The sequence below is a fragment of the Pseudorca crassidens genome, chromosome 1 (assembly GCF_039906515.1).
Source record: "Pseudorca crassidens isolate mPseCra1 chromosome 1, mPseCra1.hap1, whole genome shotgun sequence".
NCBI classification, from domain to species: Eukaryota; Metazoa; Chordata; class Mammalia; order Artiodactyla; family Delphinidae; genus Pseudorca; species Pseudorca crassidens.
The window spans coordinates 79,148,354-79,166,393 of record NC_090296.1 but is presented as its reverse complement, the minus strand read 5'-3'; the positions used below and the strand labels follow the sequence as shown (position 1 = coordinate 79,166,393).

The 18,040-nt window shown below is 36.8% G+C and overlaps 1 protein-coding gene across 3 annotated transcripts in view; it reads left to right on the top strand.

Moving 5' to 3' along the window:
- Positions 1–74: 74 nt before the first annotated feature.
- The window catches only part of AQR (aquarius intron-binding spliceosomal factor), a 142,805-nt gene continuing 124,839 nt past the window's right edge, over positions 75–18,040 (top strand). For all 3 annotated transcript variants that reach the window (XR_010944538.1, XM_067742373.1, XM_067742371.1), the window contains exons 1-6: positions 75–373; positions 3,016–3,072; positions 5,360–5,400; positions 11,569–11,604; positions 15,458–15,578; positions 17,482–17,622. Coding sequence is in view for 2 of the 3 variants with exons in the window: in XM_067742373.1 (XP_067598474.1) it covers positions 299–373; positions 3,016–3,072; positions 5,360–5,400; positions 11,569–11,604; positions 15,458–15,578; positions 17,482–17,622 (471 nt within the window). In the remaining variant the exon portion in view is untranslated. The remainder of the gene's footprint in view (positions 374–3,015; positions 3,073–5,359; positions 5,401–11,568; positions 11,605–15,457; positions 15,579–17,481; positions 17,623–18,040) is intronic.

Sequence of the window (18,040 nt, the reverse complement as noted above, 5' to 3'; positions counted from 1 at the left end):
GTGTTTTCTCTCAGCTTCCCGCTAGGGAGCAGGAGGGGCAGGTCGAAGCCCTTGCCTCTCTAGCTCAAAACCAGCGCTTGCATGCACTTCCGGCCCCGCTCTGTTCCGCTTCTTGAAGGATGTACAAGCTGCGGTACGCGATCCCTGTGGTCTGTAAGCGTTGAGGATATTCTGCTCCGCGGGTATTTGCATCTCGGAGTTAGGCAGCCGCAGTCGCTTCTTAGCGGGAAGTGTATCGGGTTCACCGCTGCTCGGAGCGGTCCTTTGTTTTCCACTGGAGCGGAAGGAGAGTGCTGCCATGACGGCCCCTGCTCAGCCCAAGAAAATCGTGGCCCCTACGGTGTCCCAGATCAACGCGGAGTTCGTGACCCAGGTGCGCTTGGGCGAGTCTGGTGTGTGTGAAGGGGTGGGACGCTGAAGCCCCGAGGCCAGGACGTGGGATTTTTCTTGGGAACGGGAGCACCCACGAGGCATTCGTTTGTCAATTCATACACTCAAGTCTTTTTACTAAAGAGTACGTGCTGTGTACCAGCAACTGTGCTAGCTGTTGGGGAGACCGTGGTGAAAGAGGCTCTGCCCCGAGGAGTTCATGTTCCGGGGGAGACAGACACATGAAAAGAAAGTTATTATGCGAGCTTTTCTATGTTAGAGTTCGTCGCAGGAGAGATGGATTCACAGAAGGAACCACCCCAGTCACCTGAGACTGGCAAGAAGGTTCCATAGCAGAGGTGATACTGAACTGAGGGTCGAAGGAGGGATAGGCTTATCCTTAACCTTAGAGTAACCTAGATCTTTGAAGGGAATGGTCAGAATTTGACAAGACACCTGCTCCAAATACATGCATCTACGAAGAGAGCAATCCCGTGGTCAGAGAGCGTTCATTTAAAACCTGTTTATTGTGTTGCATGGTGAACCGCGGTTGGCTTTGAATGGGGAAACATAGCCCTGTAGCGCTGAGCAACTTTCCTAATCCTTATTTGTTGCTTTGGGTGTTGGATAAGAGTGCAAGTAACTCTATACAGAACTTATTACTCACTTGCTTCTTTCTTCTCTGTGCCCTGTTTCAGCAAATTTGCCAAGGCAGAAGCATAAGAGTCATTTTGAATGCTTTCTTAAAGAGTTCTAATTGCCCTTAGGATAATGACTGGAATCATTCACCTTGTTTTGTGATCTGACCCATGCTTATATCCAATTTCCTCTCTTTTTTTCCTCCTTTTCTCACAGTGTTTAGCCATACTGAACTGCAATTTATTTGTGCCATGCAATGTTTCACCTCCTGGCACCTCCTTTCAACATTGTTCCCTCTACTTCATTTTTTTCCCCTATCTTTTCTTATATGGTTAATTCACTGTCATCCATCTACATTAATTTGGAGAGGTTTTTCTGGACAAGTTAGACTAGAACTCCCTTTTCCCATTGCTTGAATTTTTGTGGTAAAAGTTATTAGTTTCCTCCCCTCAGGGATCTTACATTTTAGAGGGATGAGTGAGACAAATGAACAGTGTAGTTTCAGACAGTGATTATTGCTATCAGGAAAATGAAACGGCATTGTGGCAGACTGGGTGGGGTTTATGAAGAGCAGTTAGGAGAGTCCTGACTAAGACCCGAATGAGCTAAGACCTGAATGCAAAAGCTAAGACCTGAATGCAAAAAAGGAGCCAGTCTGGGGAAGAGCAGGGAAACAGTCCAGGGAGTAGCAAGTGGAAATGCCTTATGGTGTGTACGTAAAGAAGCCAGGAGAGCGAACTTAAGAAGTAAGAGGGAGGATGGTATGAGATGAGGACAGAGAGTATGAAGGGATCCTACCATTTCCCTGCCCCTCCTCCTCCATTATTTCTGAGCACCTGGCACACCTGACCAGAGAAGGGGCTTTTTAATTATTATTGAATAAGTAAGATGTAGAGGTTAAAATTTAGTTTTAAGAAGATCAGATATCTGAACTCTGTGATCTCACTTTTTTTTTTTTTTTTTTTTTGCGGTACGCGGGCCTCTCACCGTTGTGGCCTCTCCCGTTGTGGAGCACAGGCTCCGGACGCGCAGGCTCAGCGGCCATGGCTCACGGGCCCAGCCGCTCCGCGGCATGTGGGATCTTCCCAGACGGGGGCACGAACCTGCGTCCCCTGCATCGGCAGGCGGACTCTCAACCACTGCGCCACCAGGGAAGCGCTGATCTCACTTTTTTTAATGATGGTTAGCATTTTTAGCAATACGTATTTTTAAATTAAGGTATGTTCATTGTTTTTTTTAAGACATAATGCTATTGCCACTTAATAGACTACAGTATAGTGTAAATTATAACCTTTATATGTACTGGGAAACCAAAAAATTCATGTGACTTGCTTTATTGAGGTCGTCACTTTATTGTGGTGGTCTGGAACCAAACCTGAAACATCTCTGAGGTCTCCTTGTATATGTATTTAAATTCACATTTTTCAGGTAAAACCTGCTTTGCTGGAATATAACATACTGACTCTTTTATTCTTGGTAATAACCCACTGATAAACTACAATTTTTTTTAGGTTTTGTTTAGGTGTGCCTGAATGTGTACTAATCACTTAAAGATTATTGTTTTGCAAATCAACATTCCTGAGGATTTTGAATCTGTTTTTTAGTACTGGCTCACCTGTTAACTGATTGTAGTCTTGGGCAGCACATTTAATCTTTCTAGACCTGGGTTTCGTTAGCTCTATGTTGAAGGTGTTTGACTGTGGTTATTAACTTCACCCTATTGTTTCCATAGGAGTAGTTTAAAATAAATTTTGTTTTTTTTAAAATCATAGTGGCAGGGTGCCATGCAGGGCATTACTGGCATTCAGTGGATTGGGCCCGAAGATGCTCACTGGTCTGCAAGCCCATATAGTCCCCTTCATAGGTAAATTACTCTATCGCCTCGCCCTGCGCCAGTAGTGCCCTGTTAAGAAACAGCTTGTTTCTGAATGATCTCAGTCTGTTAGTGGTATGAATCTTCAGTGGTATGAATCTATGACTTACTGTTTATACTGTTTGCTTTTGCAGTTAGCTTGTAAATACTGGGCTCCCCATATCAAGAAAAAATCACCTTTTGACATAAAGGTAAGTATTTTTGGTTTGCAGCATCCCTTTTGAATAGGTATGCTCTTTGTATCTTTTTCAAGAGCTAATTCGACAGAAGCTCTTCATAATTTTTTTAAAAGTTAAAATGAATGGTTTTCTAAGCTAATAATTACTCATAATAGAAAATTTGGAAAATACAGAAGCTACACATAAGAAAATAAAAATAACTACCCAGAGATAGTTATTTATTTCCTTTAAGCTTTTTAAAAAATGTGTGTGGATTTTCCTGTTTATAGATTCTTAGATTGCTCTGATTTATCATTATTAGGTGATCATGTAATGAATATCTTTGTAAATACACATCAGTTTTCCTACAGTTTTTTTTTTTTTTTTTGCGGTACGCGGGCCTCTCACTGTTGTGGCCTCTCCCGTTGTGGAGCACAGGCTCCGGATGCGCAGGCTCAGCGGCCATGGCTCACGGGCCCAGCCGCTCCGCGGCATGTGGGATCTTCCCAGACCTAGGCACGAACCTGCGTCCCCTGCATCGGCAGGTGGACTCTCAACCACTGCGCCACCAGGGAAGCCCCTTCCTACAGTTTTTTTGACAGATCATCTAGGATAAAATCTATTGTTTTCTCTTTTATTTTTAGGTTGATGAACTGAAAGATCTGTAATAATGGTGGAAGCGGTGGAAGTTGTTTAGAGAATTAGATGACTGAGGGCCAGTCATATTCAATTAGGGAAGGGACTTAGGATTCAGGTGACACAATTTAGAATAAACGAAAGGCAGGATTCCTAATGGAGGATTAATTCTCATTGACATAGGTTCTTAAAGAGAGGTCTTATAGAGCTAACATACACATGCCATTTAACAAGTAGTGAAGACTCGCTTTAAGTTTGCCATTGTAAATTGAATTGTGATAATCTAGGCCCTCTTATAAAAACTGAACTTAATCCCAAATTTCTCACATTAGTTTAGCTTAAATGTTTTATTTATAAATATATTTTTGTTTGCCAGCAATCCCATTTTATTCATCAGGAGGATATTCATAAACTTGACATACCTTAATTACTCATAATTATCAGCCAGGTTGCTTTATCTTACTATATGCTGTTTGTGTATGTTTGTGCTTGTATATGTTGGGTCTGGGGGTTCCTAGGGTCATTTTTCATTAATAACAAAAATATCTTTATGAAACTACTAGATTGAGTTGAACTTAATTAGATCAAGGTTTTTAGAGATTAAATTTATATTCAGATCATTTTAGTTAACACTAGATGAAGCTATGTATAAGTTGGTATTTAAAGAAGATTATACCCATCATTTTATTATTTAATTTGGATTTTGATAAACAGAAAAGCAATGACAGAAAATTTCATACAAATTCAAGACTTGCTTGCCTCATTGTCTTCCTCCCTTTACCACCCACAAACATTTATTTGAGAAGTATATTTTGAGCAGTTAAAAGACATAGTTGCCATAAAATAATATTATATTATACCATGTTAAAGTACTTCATAATTTTAGAGTAAGTTTTTTTTTTAACTACTCTTGTCACTAGCACTACTATTACTTCTGCTACTGATAACTATTATTAAAGGCTTACCATGTGCCAGGACCTGTACTGAATTCTTTACATGTGTTGTCTTATAGCAACCCCACGGGGTACTTATTATTAGATCCTTTTTGTATACTGGGAAACTGAGCCTTAGAGCAGTCATGCATTTGCAAAGGTTGTAGTCTCCAGCAGTAAAGGTGGATGGTTTGAACCAGGCTTCCAACCCCAGAACCTGAATTCTTATGTATTATACCATCCTACCCACCCTAACCCAAGTAAGTGGAAATTCTGAGGTTTTATCATATGTGCTTGGAAAACAGGATGTAATGATTAGCATTTGCTTCTGTTATGTCTTTGCACTTTCAGTTTACTTTCTGGTTTTTGAAAGCACTTTGTTAAAACTCTTAGGTGGAGCCTGTTAACATTTATATACTTCGTTAAGTTTTAAAAAATATCCTGATCTTGTGAATTTTTATTTTCCCTAGAAATGAAATAAATACATGATTTTAATAATTATTTCTAGAATTATTTTTATTTAGATATATTTTATTATTTATTTTTTCCTACCGCTTTGCTTTCTGTTATTTTACATTTTGAGGGATATAATGGGATTATAAAAAATCTCTTAAATATTATTTCAATAGCAGTGATATTTGATAGCTTTCCTAAACCACCTTGTTTTATGTAATCTCAGTAATTGAAAACTCTCAATTTCGAGTCTGAAAAAAAGTTATTTGAGATATTAAACATTTTTATATTTTTAACAGGTGATTGAAGATATATATGAGAAAGAAATTGTCAAATCAAGGTAGGAATGAGTTTAATTTTCATACATAGGAAATAGATGGGACTAACTTGGATCTCATTTGAACTTCTAAACTAAATGTAATCATAAACTTGGAACTTTCCTTCTTTTGATTTGGTCATCAAGGAGATGGTGACTAGAAAAACCATACCTAGCTGCTGAAGAGGCATAAGATATTTTTTTGCCTTTTAATTTTTGGCTCAGATTAGAGGGATTAAGTTCTTTAGGGTTTATTTTGTTTTTGAAGGAACGTGAGGAAGAGTAAATATGGAGATTTTAAAATTTCAGTTCAACTAATACTAATTTTCTTATTTTCTGATAAATCTTTTTGAAAGATTATTTAAAAATTGGAAAAGTAAAATATACATGATAATAATTAAATACAAAATAATATGCATTTTGTACATAATGTACAAACTATATATATAATAAAAAATAAAAATTATTTTGAACAATACACAGAAAGGGTAAGTTTCAGTACATCTTCCCTGTCCCTTAACCCTCAGTTTCTTTACTTATATATACATCTGTTCCAGTTCCCTACCCCTTTGATTTTTTTTTAAACAGCAAAGAGTTTATACTCTACATACCATTCTGCATCATGACTTTTTTTTTTTAAACAATGTGTCTTGGGCATATTTCCATATCTGCACCTGTAGATATATATGCCCAATGAGTATTTTAAAAGGTAACTAACCGTTTTAATATGACATAGAAACATTTGTGTTATGAATGTCATAGACCTTATAAAATCTCAGATTTTATTTTTTTCATGTGTTTGAGTCTTAGGAGGTAAATTTTACTAAATATTGTAAAGGCAGTGTCAAAATAAGAGGCCAGTCATTTTTTTAAAAAATTTATTTATTTATTTATTTATGTTTGGCTGTGTTGGCTCTTTGTTGCTGCATGCGGGCTTTCTCCAGTTGTGGCGAGCGGGGGCTACTCTCCGTTGCAGTGCTCAGGCTTCTCATTGCGGTGGCTTCTCTTGTTGTGGAGCACCGGCTCTAAGCACGCAGGCTTCAGAAGTTGTGGTGCGTGGGCTCAGTAGTTGTGGCTCGCAGGCTCTAGAGCGCAGGCTCAGTAGTTGTGGCACACTGGCTTAGTTGCTCTGCGGCATGTGGGATCTTCCCGGATCAGTGCTCGAACCTGTGTCACCTGCATTGGCAGGCGGATTCTCAACCACCAGACCACCAGGGAAGTCCCTGTGCAAACTATTTTAAGAAACAAGTTTTCGGGCAAAATGAAGACAAGAAGAATCTAAGAATGCAAACAACATATGTAAAAGCACTTAAAAATAAAAGACTATTTTACTGACATTGATGATTAATGTCAGTATGTGGGATCTTCCCAGACCAGGGCTCTAACCCATGCCCCTGCATTGGCAGGCAGATTCTTAACCACTGTGCCACCAAGGAAGGTCTCTAGTTGTTTTGTTTTAGCAGTCCCTTCTTGATCCTGTAGAAGTAGGTTGGGCCAAAGACCATGTTAAGGTTTGTTAGTTTGTTTTAAATTTGAAGAGAAGTAGGAAACCAGTGAAGCATGATGGTGGTATTTTTAAATTTTGGAGGGAGCAAGAGGCAGGAAATTAGTTAGGTGAATATTGTTGTAGTCAGATTGAAGATAATGATGGCATGGACTAGCATGGAAAGTTGAGATAGAGAAGAGTTACCAATCTGAGAGATAGAAGTGTTTGGTGGTTGGATGTGGTGAACACAGGAAGGGAGGAATCAAGGATGACTCCAAAATTTTTGGCAAAGGTTGTCAGGTGATTAGGTGCCATTACTGACTTTTGCTGTTGTCGTTGGTGGTGGGATTGGGTGTAGATCACTAGTCACTTTTGGAAATGTTGAATTCTAGCCACTAAAGAGCTATAGAGAGAGATGTAGAATAAGCAGTTGGGTATTTAGGTGTAGAGTTCTGAAGAGAGGATTGGGTTGAGCCTACTTTGTATCAACCACCATTTCAATGCTAAGGGTGCATCAGTGAACATGGCAGATGAAGCCTCTACTTATGAAGCTGTGTTCTAATTCTTATCTAGACAGACAAAATATATACATATATATACATATATATATAGTATCAGCAGGTAGTAAGTGCTATGAATTAAAGTGAGATTAGGGTATAGCAACAGGACTGCTAGTTTAGATTGATGATCAGGCAAAGATCCTCTCTTAGAGTGAAGTAAGTCAGAAAGAGAAAAACAAATATCGTACATTAACACATATATGTGGAATCTAGAAAAATGGTGCAGATGAACGTATTTGCAAAGCAGAAATAGAGACACACACGTAGAGAACAAACGTATGGACACCAAGGGGAGAAAGAGGGGGTGGGATGAATTGGGAGATTGGGGTTGACATATATACACTACTGTGTATAAAATAGATATTTAATGAGAACAGAATTTGTAGCACAAGGAGCTCTACTCATTGCTCTGTGGTGACCTAAATGGGAAGGAAATCCAAAAAAAAGGGGATATATGTATACATATAGCTGATTCACTTTGCTGTACAGCAGAAACTAACACAACATTTTAAAGCAGCTATACTCCAATAAAAGAAAATAAAGATATCACATTTGAGCAGATATGTAACATATGACTTGTTGGTTGAAAGTGGGTATGGAGGAGATTGCCTGAGGAAAGTAAACTGAAGATGAGTGGGTAGATAAATTCTAGGACCCTTTTTTATTATATATTAAGGATATACCAATCTGGAATTTACCTTGAACATTCAGAGCTAGTTCTCTGCCTCTTTGTAGAACAGGGTTTCACTCCAATGGATTGCTTAGGGTTATGGGTTTTTTTTTAATTTAAACCTTTGCTACTAATATTGCTTCCTTGAATATAATTTTTATATAATTAACAACTAAAAGCTGCTGGTGATTTTTAAGTTACGTAGACTTGGCTAAGTCATTTTTAATTGCTGAAAGTAATAACAGTCGTTGGCAGGGCTCCCTAAGTCTTATCACAGCACTCTTAACAGCCGTATTCTCATCTTGTACACATTTAAACACTTGAATAAAAGTGACCTGATTGCATTTTGCCCTCAAATCCTTAAGTTCAAAAAGTTAAATAATGCACCTGTGTAGCACAAAAACTGTAGTGTATATTTAAAAATTTAAATGACCATTTTTTTTTTTTAGACTAGTGCCTTGTGGAAGCTGTTTTGCAGAGTTATATGCTCATAGCTTCTTCATTATTGGGGAATGGCTTAATGTACGATTTATTTACTTGTTTGTAGGCTATCAAAATAGGCAGTTTATAGCCATAAGGCACTCTTAATATAATACATTAAGGTTCTTATAATATACGTTTTTTTGTACATCATCCCTATTTCCCTAGGAGGCATCTGGGAATTAAATCAATCAGTTCTTATATTCTTATGGTATAAATGATCACTTCTAGAATCTCAAAATTAGGTAGATCTTAAAATACCATATTGTTCAGTCCCCATTGTAGTGTGTGGTATATTACACAAAAGATTCATATTTGCTATCCTTACCATTATCAGATTTGGTAAATTTGTCTTAATGTATTTTTATCTGTTTGATTTTAAAATACTAAAAGTAACAGTAATTGTCATTTCTGGAGTGCTTACTATGTGCCAGCTTCTGATCTCAGCACATTGTATATAGCAGCGTATTTATCCTCACAACAATTCTGTGATAGGTACCGTTATCATTTTATGGATGATGAAACTGAGGTATAGAGAGATTAAGTAACTAGCCCAAGATATTTTACCATGGATACAGACAGCGCCAGGTTATTAAATCCTTGTTCTCTGGCTCTTACCCAATACTCTGTTCTTAAATAGGACAGGGTCCATTTGCCCTTTAGGACTCTCTTAACCCACACACTTTGGTATGATTATTAATCCTGTTAATCCATCCAAGTGATTTTTATACTGAAAGATAAAAAAGGGATGACTTTTAGAGCAATTTACTTTTGCCAGTGTTTATATTTCTTTTTATTAAAAATGTTTAAACCTCTTTACTATGAAATTAACAGAAAGCACATAAAATGTACAGAAACATTTAGCCTTCTGAATTTTTACCACCACTGAGGTAAAAAAAACCAACCTTTTAGCATCCCACAAACCCTTATGTGCCCTTTGCTATATCATTTAAATATGTAAGTATGCAAACGTGAACACTACAGTTTAGTTTTGCTTGGTTTTAAACTTTAAATAAATGGAATCACATGATATGTACTCTTTTGTGGCTGGCTTCCTTTGTTCACAATTATTTTTTGATTTTTTAATCATCTATTTAACAATAAATCTGGAGTAGGTAGTTCAGAAGTTCATAATGTGAGGGTCTTTGTCAGCCTTTTAACAAACTTTCTGGCTTTCCCTATGTGGTTGCAAAGGGGCTACCACAGCTCCAGACCTCATGTTTTCACACAACCATATCCCAAGAGAGATAGCAGAGGGCAATTATAGCAGCAAAAAAAACCCCCTTTGACTACCCCTCCCCACTGTTTTTTTTTTTTATCAAATTTAATCATCCAGTTAACAATATGGTTAATAGACCCAACGTATTGTACATAAATTATCCAGCTTTGGGAGGATTTAATGAAATGCATGTTAAACCCTTGACCGGAGTCAGGCTTTACAAAGCATGCTCTCAGTAAATATTGGTAACTTAATAAAATAACCATCCCCAAATCCTTTATTTATATTTCTCATTATTTCTTATACTTTTCATCCTTATCTTTAAAGATTTTCTGGCATAATATCTAGTCTCTAGACCCATTTTTATATCTTATATGTATCCCTTTAGTTAAGTTCTTTATCTGTCTCAGAAAGTTTACCGGCAGAAGTGTAAAACCCCCAATTTAATGAATACCACCAAGATTGCTATAAGAGAAATTGAGTGTTTTTGCATTATCTTGACCCATCAAAACTGATTTTTCACTTGTCCAGTCATCCACAGGAAAAAAAAAATTGACCACTTCACCTCTTTTGTACATGAGGAAACTGGGTCCCAGGGTGTTTAAAGATGTTGCCAAGGTAACACTAAATCATGACTAGAATACTGATCTATCCCGTGAACCAAGATTTTCTTTCTTTCATCAGTGAGGTCCTGTTTGTGGCTGAAGAAATTAAGGGTGCAGGTATTTGCATAGCAGGGCCTGAATTCTGTTGTCTAACACACATGTAAAGTGAAATGCCTGCAGCTGGAGATCGAGAGTGTCCAACACAAGCTTTTGTATCCTCTCAGTGGCTTTGCTGGCTGTAGAAGCCAGTGCCTTGGCAGTGTTCTGTCTTTGTGCTGTTGCACAGTTAGATCCTTCATTTCATTCTCACTAAAGTTCTCTGACGTTGCTTGCTCAGTGAAACTATTTAAGAGATCAGAAATCAGTGGAATAGGATTTTGACGGGATAATGGTCTCTTGGGGTATTATAAATTTATAATGCATACTGATTTAATTTTCAAAGCTGGAGGCTAATATCCAGTGGCATGGTTCTGGTCTGGCTACTTTATTGTCAATATACAAAATGATAAAACTAAATTAGTGGACGTTTGAACCTACCTTTGGAAGGATACCTTGTAACTACTGCATCATTTATCCATATAAAACAAAACACTCTGATTTTTAAAGTATATAAAGAGATATCTGATATTCCCTCCACAATTTTCTAATATTTTAAACTTAATGTCAAGGCTACAGAAGCCTGATTCCCATGTTTGTGATATAGATACATGTGTCCCTTGTGCTTATAGGAGGCCATGATTTCAGCAGAATGTTTTCATTTGATTATTAAATGGAAGAATGTTAGTCAGTGTTTAAGAAATTGAGACAGGCTAGCTTTTGGCAGTTGTGATCTAATATTATGAATATTGATGAGCACTTGTGTTTTGATTAAAATTACTTGGCTTATTAATGTATGTGTTGTATCCTCGTATGTCATGGTGCTGATTGTGTTTGTTATATGGGTAGGATATAGGGAACTGTTCTTAGACAGTTTTTAAAAATGAAATAAACTATCTGAAACAAAATACAAACAAAAATAAAAAGAAAATTTGCTTTTTTCAATGCATAAATAAATATAATTATTCTGATATGTGAGTCAAAATTAAAACAAGATTCCAAAATACATCTGCATTAGTAACTCAGAAATGTTTATTTTCTCTATTTAAATATTTTTACTATTTTTATATTTTTAGGTTTGCCATCAGAAAGATAATGCTCTTGGAATTTAGGTGAGTTTAAAGGCTTTACTTTGATGAAGTTAAAGATGACAGTGTGACTTAACTTTTAGCTAAGTTTTCTGTACATTTCTGTGAGTGAATAAGAAAATAATTATAAATTTTAAAAGATTTATATTTTTGTGATTGGCTTGTTTTGGAATACGTGTATGATAGCCTTTGTTTTCAAAGATGATGTTCCGTTATTAGTGTAACTTGTATTTTGAGTTGTTTTTCACTAATTAAGATAGTGTGTGCTGAGCAATTTCTGAACTCTTCTTTGGTTCCTTAGTGATAATGGGAGTAAATTGGAATGCATTCTGTAGCCATTTTTTCCTTCCAGGCTAACTTGTTATTACTAAACCAGCATTGTTCTGACCTAAGCCACTGATAAATATTTCAGATGAAGAGAATATATAATTTTTAGGTTACAATTTAGATTATATTACAACCAGGTGTGGCCAGTGGACTGGAAGTAAAAGCCAAGGTTGCTGTGGATGATAGTAGTATCTGCCATTTATTGAACCTTGTGCTAGGCACATTGTTAAACATTTTACATACAGAGCACTCACAGAAACCCTGCAAAGTCAGTATTCTACTCTCCACTTAGTGAAGGAGGAAACTGAGGTCAGAGCAGTTATTTGTTAAAGATAATGCATTTAAGTAATTGGCAGAGCTGGGATGCCAATGTCTGATGCCAAAGCTCATGGTTTTTCCACTTCTCCACACTTCTTGAGGTCTAGTCTGCATCAGAAGTCAGTCTCTATTAACAACTGTTTCTTTCTACATACACTGATATGATCCTCACAAAAAATGTCATGATGTAGGTGTTCTTATTATTTTTACGGAGAGAAATTGAAGTTTATAGCTATGAATTAACTTGTAAATAGACTCCTACTATATCCTAAGAACTGTATTGTCACTGAATACTTGATCTCATTTAATCCTCATGATAATCCCAGTAAGAGTTTCCTTATTTTATAGAGAGTACTGAGGCTAGAAATTGGGTCCATCTGGCCCTTAGATTAATATGCCCTTTTTATCATATCATGCCATCTTTCAGAAGGAAAGTAAATAAAAATCAAGAGGATGCTGATATATGATTAGGATAAAGCCAGAATTCTATGGTCCTGGCAAATATCAGATAGCAAGAGAATTGCAGGGACTGAAGGAGAAAAGCAGCAGAGCATATTGAAGGCATCAGTGACAGTGAAAGTTTTTTTTTGTTTTTTTTTTTGCGGTACGCGGGCCTCTCACTGTTGTGGCCTCTCCCGTTACGGAGCACAGGCTCCGGACGTGCAGACTCAGCGGCCATGGCTCACGGGCCCAGCCGCTCTGCAGCACGTGGGATCCTCCCGGATCGGGGCACGAACCCATGTCCCCTGCATCGGCAGGCGGACTCCCAACCATTGCGCCACCAGGGAAACCCAGTGAAAGATTTTTAATAACTGAAAAAGGGGGTTGTTACCTTCCAGGAGCTTTTATGTATAATAATTTCTGGGTTAGAATGCCATTTTCTCTGTGCCAGCCTCCAGACATAATGAGTCTCAAGTTTGTAATAGAGATAATTGATGGTCTCTTGCTAGAGTGAAAACTGAGATGGCATGGAGGAGGTGCCTGGGTACAGGAGAGTGAACTGAATCTTTGATGAAATGCGTAAGAGGGACGTGTTATTATATAGATTACATTTGCTGTGATTGCCAAAATAGAATCAAGGAATTATTGAACAATCCTTACGTTTGGATTAAAGAGATGTAGTTTGGAGTCAGTTCTGTATCATGTGTATATCATGGAGATAACTGCATCATCTTGGGCAAATCATTGACTCTAATATTCTCAGATTCATCATCTGAAAAATGTAAAGAATAGGTTTGGAGTTTGCTGTGTAGTCAGATAATACCCAAGACATTACTGTTAAAAACTCTGGCAAGACAATGATATCTGTGGGGCATCTGGCAGGAACAAATATGAAGATACTCTGAAAGGACATGTATTCCAACTATACTGCAAAAATATCCTACAGCTAAAAGCCTGGTAAAGATGAGTTCAAACTCCCAATTACAAAGCACATTAAAGCAAGATTTAGTTGCAACAATAAAGAATAGAATTAGATACCCCCAGAAAATCCCAGGTAATTATATAATTGATACACACTGTCCAATCATGTTTAAAATTATTATGGGCATAATAGAACACATAGAATATGTGAACAAGAAACAGGACACTAAAAATGGACAGTTTGGGGGAAAATGAAAATAAAAATCATTGAAATTTAAAAACTCAATGGGCAAATTAAATAGATGAGACACAGCTAAAGAGGGAATTAATGAATGGGGATTTAGAGCTGAGGAAATTAACAAATAATAGCAAAGTGAAATAAAGATGGAAAGTGTACAAGGCAATTAAGAGATCTAGATGCTAGAATGAGAAGATCCATTAGGAGTTTCAGAAGAGATTTAGAGAGAATGAAGGAGTGTCATTTTAGAAGAGATGATGGTTAAGAATTTTCTACAGTTGAAACATATGAGTCTTTTAGATTCAGGAAGTATATATAGCAAATTGTGAACAGAGGAACAGTGACAGGGTAAAGATCTTAAAATCTGCTGGAGAGAAAAAGACAGATTACTAAAAGAGGAAGAAGAACAAATTGATTGTAGACTTCTCAATTGTAATGATAGAGAAGATAGTAGTATGAGACTAGTACATAGAAAAAAAGTAGAACTATCAACCTAGAAAGAATTCTATCACCAGCTAAACTGCCATGAAATGAAGAGATTTTAGACAGATTCACATTAACAGACTTGGTAATGGAAGTTCTAAAGGGCATAATTCAGGAAAAAATTTAAGCTTATAAGAAAAGAATGATACAAAGTTTCATGCATTTTATTTATGAAAGAGTAGTCTCTAACTTGGAGCCTTTTGGCCATTGTTTAGGATAAAATACTATTTACCGGTTTCCTAGGCTCTTGCAAATTAAGCAAGAATGATTGCTAAAGATAGACCCATAGAAATACCAATGTGAGCAGACCTTTGAAGAATAAGAGAAAGTAGAAAAATTATATGCTATAGCAGAATCTAAAATGCATAACTCTGCGTGTGGGTGCAAGTATGTGCACGTGCACTGGTAACCAATTGAAAAGTAATACGTGTGGAGTGATTTAAAATGGGAACAAAAAGTCCTTTTGTGCATTAGTGCTTGAGAGTATTTTACAACCCCGTACACTAACTGATGTTTATAATTACTCTGAATAAGAAATGGCTAAGCTTTGTTTTAGAAATCAGAAATACTTACTTTGTTTAGGAATATTTTCACCAAAGTCTTAGAATAAGAATTTTGGCATCTTGAGGGGGAAATGCCAGTTACCTTGAAAACTGACTTATGTTGAATACCTTGTAAATTAAGTAACAAATCCTCTTTTTGATTTGTTAAGTCTCTTAGTTTCCAGAAATCATTTGGTCCTGATGTGAGTTCATGTTAATTTCTCAGATACATTTCTCTGTGAAGCTGCCCATCATATCATTCCATTTTAGAGCTGATACTTGCCAGATATTTTTATTTTTTACTCCACGAAATGCCTTAGATAAGGGAATATCCAGTGCTCTAATGGTGATAATTATATATGTCAATAACCTTTGAGGTCTTCCTGCTTTAAAAGTATAAGACTCATTCTCCAAAGCCACATTTGCTACATATGTTTATAGTAGGTAGCACTGACCTACATTATAGGTAAATTTGTGAAGGATTCTCAAACTATAAATATTGATTTTGAAAAAGTTATAAATAATTAGGCTTTTTCAGGGGAGTGATATATTACAAAGAAGTGGTGGTAACTAATGAAATATTCTATGCCTTTTCATTCTTCCACAGCCAGTATCTTGAAAATTACCTCTGGATGAATTATTCTCCAGAAGTGTCCAGCAAAGCCTATTTAATGTCAATCTGCTGTATGGTGAATGAGAAGTTCAGAGAAAATGTCCCTGCATGGGAGGTAACAGATTTAAATTACTTCATAGCTTTCTTACTGTGCTCACTTAAGCCATTACAAAGTAGCACACTTTTTACCAATAATAAATAATGTTTTTAGAACAAAACTTTATCCAATAATAAATGTTGAGAAAAAGAATGGATGTGTGAAAAATAATATTAGATTTCTTTTGGTTTCAATACTTTCTTTAATTTACTGTGAATTGAAAAATTATGAATGTGGAGTTATTTTTCTGCTTTGAACTTAAAACAGAGTGGCAGCAGGGGGTATATATTTGTAGTTTTATGTGAATAAAGTAGTGTTTCCAAAGTTGAGACAGATATATTGTAATTTCAATTTTCTCTTTGTCTCTGATTTGGGATCTGTTTTCCCTTTTTGACATTTCTAATAGACTGACATTTTCTCTTTGTGCTACTGTAGTAGAGGCTTGATCAACTAGTAGAGGTCCAAAATTTTGGCTTTCTTTGGCCACCATGAAATGGTCAGCTTATCAAAAGAGTTTCTTCCCCTCCAGTCATACTTTTTTAAATAAGGAAAGGCATGGGTACTTTTCATCTCTTGAGGGGATGGTCTCCAAAATGAAAAGGTGTTAACATTCTTTAAGATAAAACCATGGACACTTCACTGAAATATTCATTAAGTGACAACCATCATATGGCAGATTAGAACCCAGAGTAAACTAAGGGCCTTGTGTCTTATTGAGAGATCTTAGGGATTTCGTGAAGTTGCTTCGAACTACCAAAGGAAGGGAGAGGGAAGCCAGAGAATGACTTGATCAGTTTGCAGGTTATAAAAACCACTTTGGTGATTAGAGCTTGAAACAGAGAAAAGACAATACAGATAAAGAGACGAGGTTACACACAGGTTTGGAAAGTAGAATTGATTTGACTTGATAATTGAAGTAGCTTTAGCTGGGAGAGGTATTATTTCCAATAACCTTCCAGGCTTGGGCAACTGAATGTAAAGGATGAGAGTGCCATTTACCAAGATAGGTAGAAGAGGGTTGAGGAATACTTTGGAGGGTACAAAATTATTGAATTGAGTTTTGGACTTACTGAGTTTAAATTGCTTTTGCAATATCTAGGTGAAATTGTCTAGTAGACAAAGGAATCTAAGGGTCTAGAGAAACCTGGACTGAAAATGTGTATTTAGGATCGTTAGCATATGGTAGTTGAAGTAATGGGAGGGGGAAAAGAAGAATGAGGCTAGAACCCTAGGAACACTGGTCTGTAAAGTGACAAAGGAGGAGGAGCCTTCAGCGCATTGAAAAGGGGCTGAGTGTTGGTAAGAGTCCTTTGCACTTGACAGCTGTAACAACTTCAGGGAGTGCTGTGGGTGGAAACCCGTTGTAGGGAAGTAAGTGAAACAGCTAGTGTAGGCCACACATTTGGAGCACATGCCTATGAAAGAAGGGAGAGGTAAGTAACAGAAAGGAACTAGGTGGGGAGGCAGATCACAGAGAGGCTGGAATATATTTACATTATTTACCTTTTTTTTAACATTGTATGTTAAGAGTAAAGAGAACATAAAGGAAAGGCTGTCTTTGAGATTAGAGTGGGAAGACTTTAGTTTTTGCTAAAGGTGTTGTTTCTTTTGTTTAAATTAGAAGAGTTAAAACACTTTAGATCTTTAATAAGAAAACAAAGCTTAAGCTAATTACCAGCCTAATCCTTGAAGAAAAAATAAAGGAATTGAAGCCATTATTTTATTAGCTGAACGGTTCTGCAACTCTCACATAGTCCTGCCAGAAACCTGTATTTGACTTGCTACCGTTAATAAGAAAGCAAATAATCTTTTTGTAATTATTAGGTATTGTTAATGGACTACTAAAAAGTCCACTAGTGTTTGCTTAAAGGAGAAGAGGTGAGCAAGCCATTTCAAAATGAATTTTTATTTCTCTTTTCAGACTTTTAAGAAGAAGCCAGATGACTTCCCATTCTTTTTCAAGTGTATCTTGAAAGCGGCATTAGCTGAAACTGATGGTGAATTTTCACTCCATGAACAGACAGTCTTACTGCTTTTTCTTGATCATTGCTTCAATAGTTTGGTAATTTTTCTTTATCTTTTGGGGAAACGTTCAAGTTTTCTTGTTCTTTTCAGTTGAATGTAGATGAGATTACCTCTGTAGCCAACTCTTCATGGTAGTGGGGAATGAGGATAATGCTAACAGCTTGATTTCAGCCCCTTCTCAGTAAAATCTTTTTATAAGATCTGTTTGCTTTTTAATAGATTTAGACTTGATCACTCCTTTTCTCTATCTAGCCTCTAAGTAAAATGATAATAAGAGCTGAAGTTCTCCAGACGTAGAGCAGCAAAGAGTCTAATATTAACATTGAGTAATGAGATGTGTGTGTAAGCTATACACAGAAACATGGTTTCATTACTTCTCAGTCATACTTCATGCATAAGCTGGCAGGTCAGCAGGAGAGTTATGTTTTGAGTTGACTGTGTAGGGGTGGTTATGG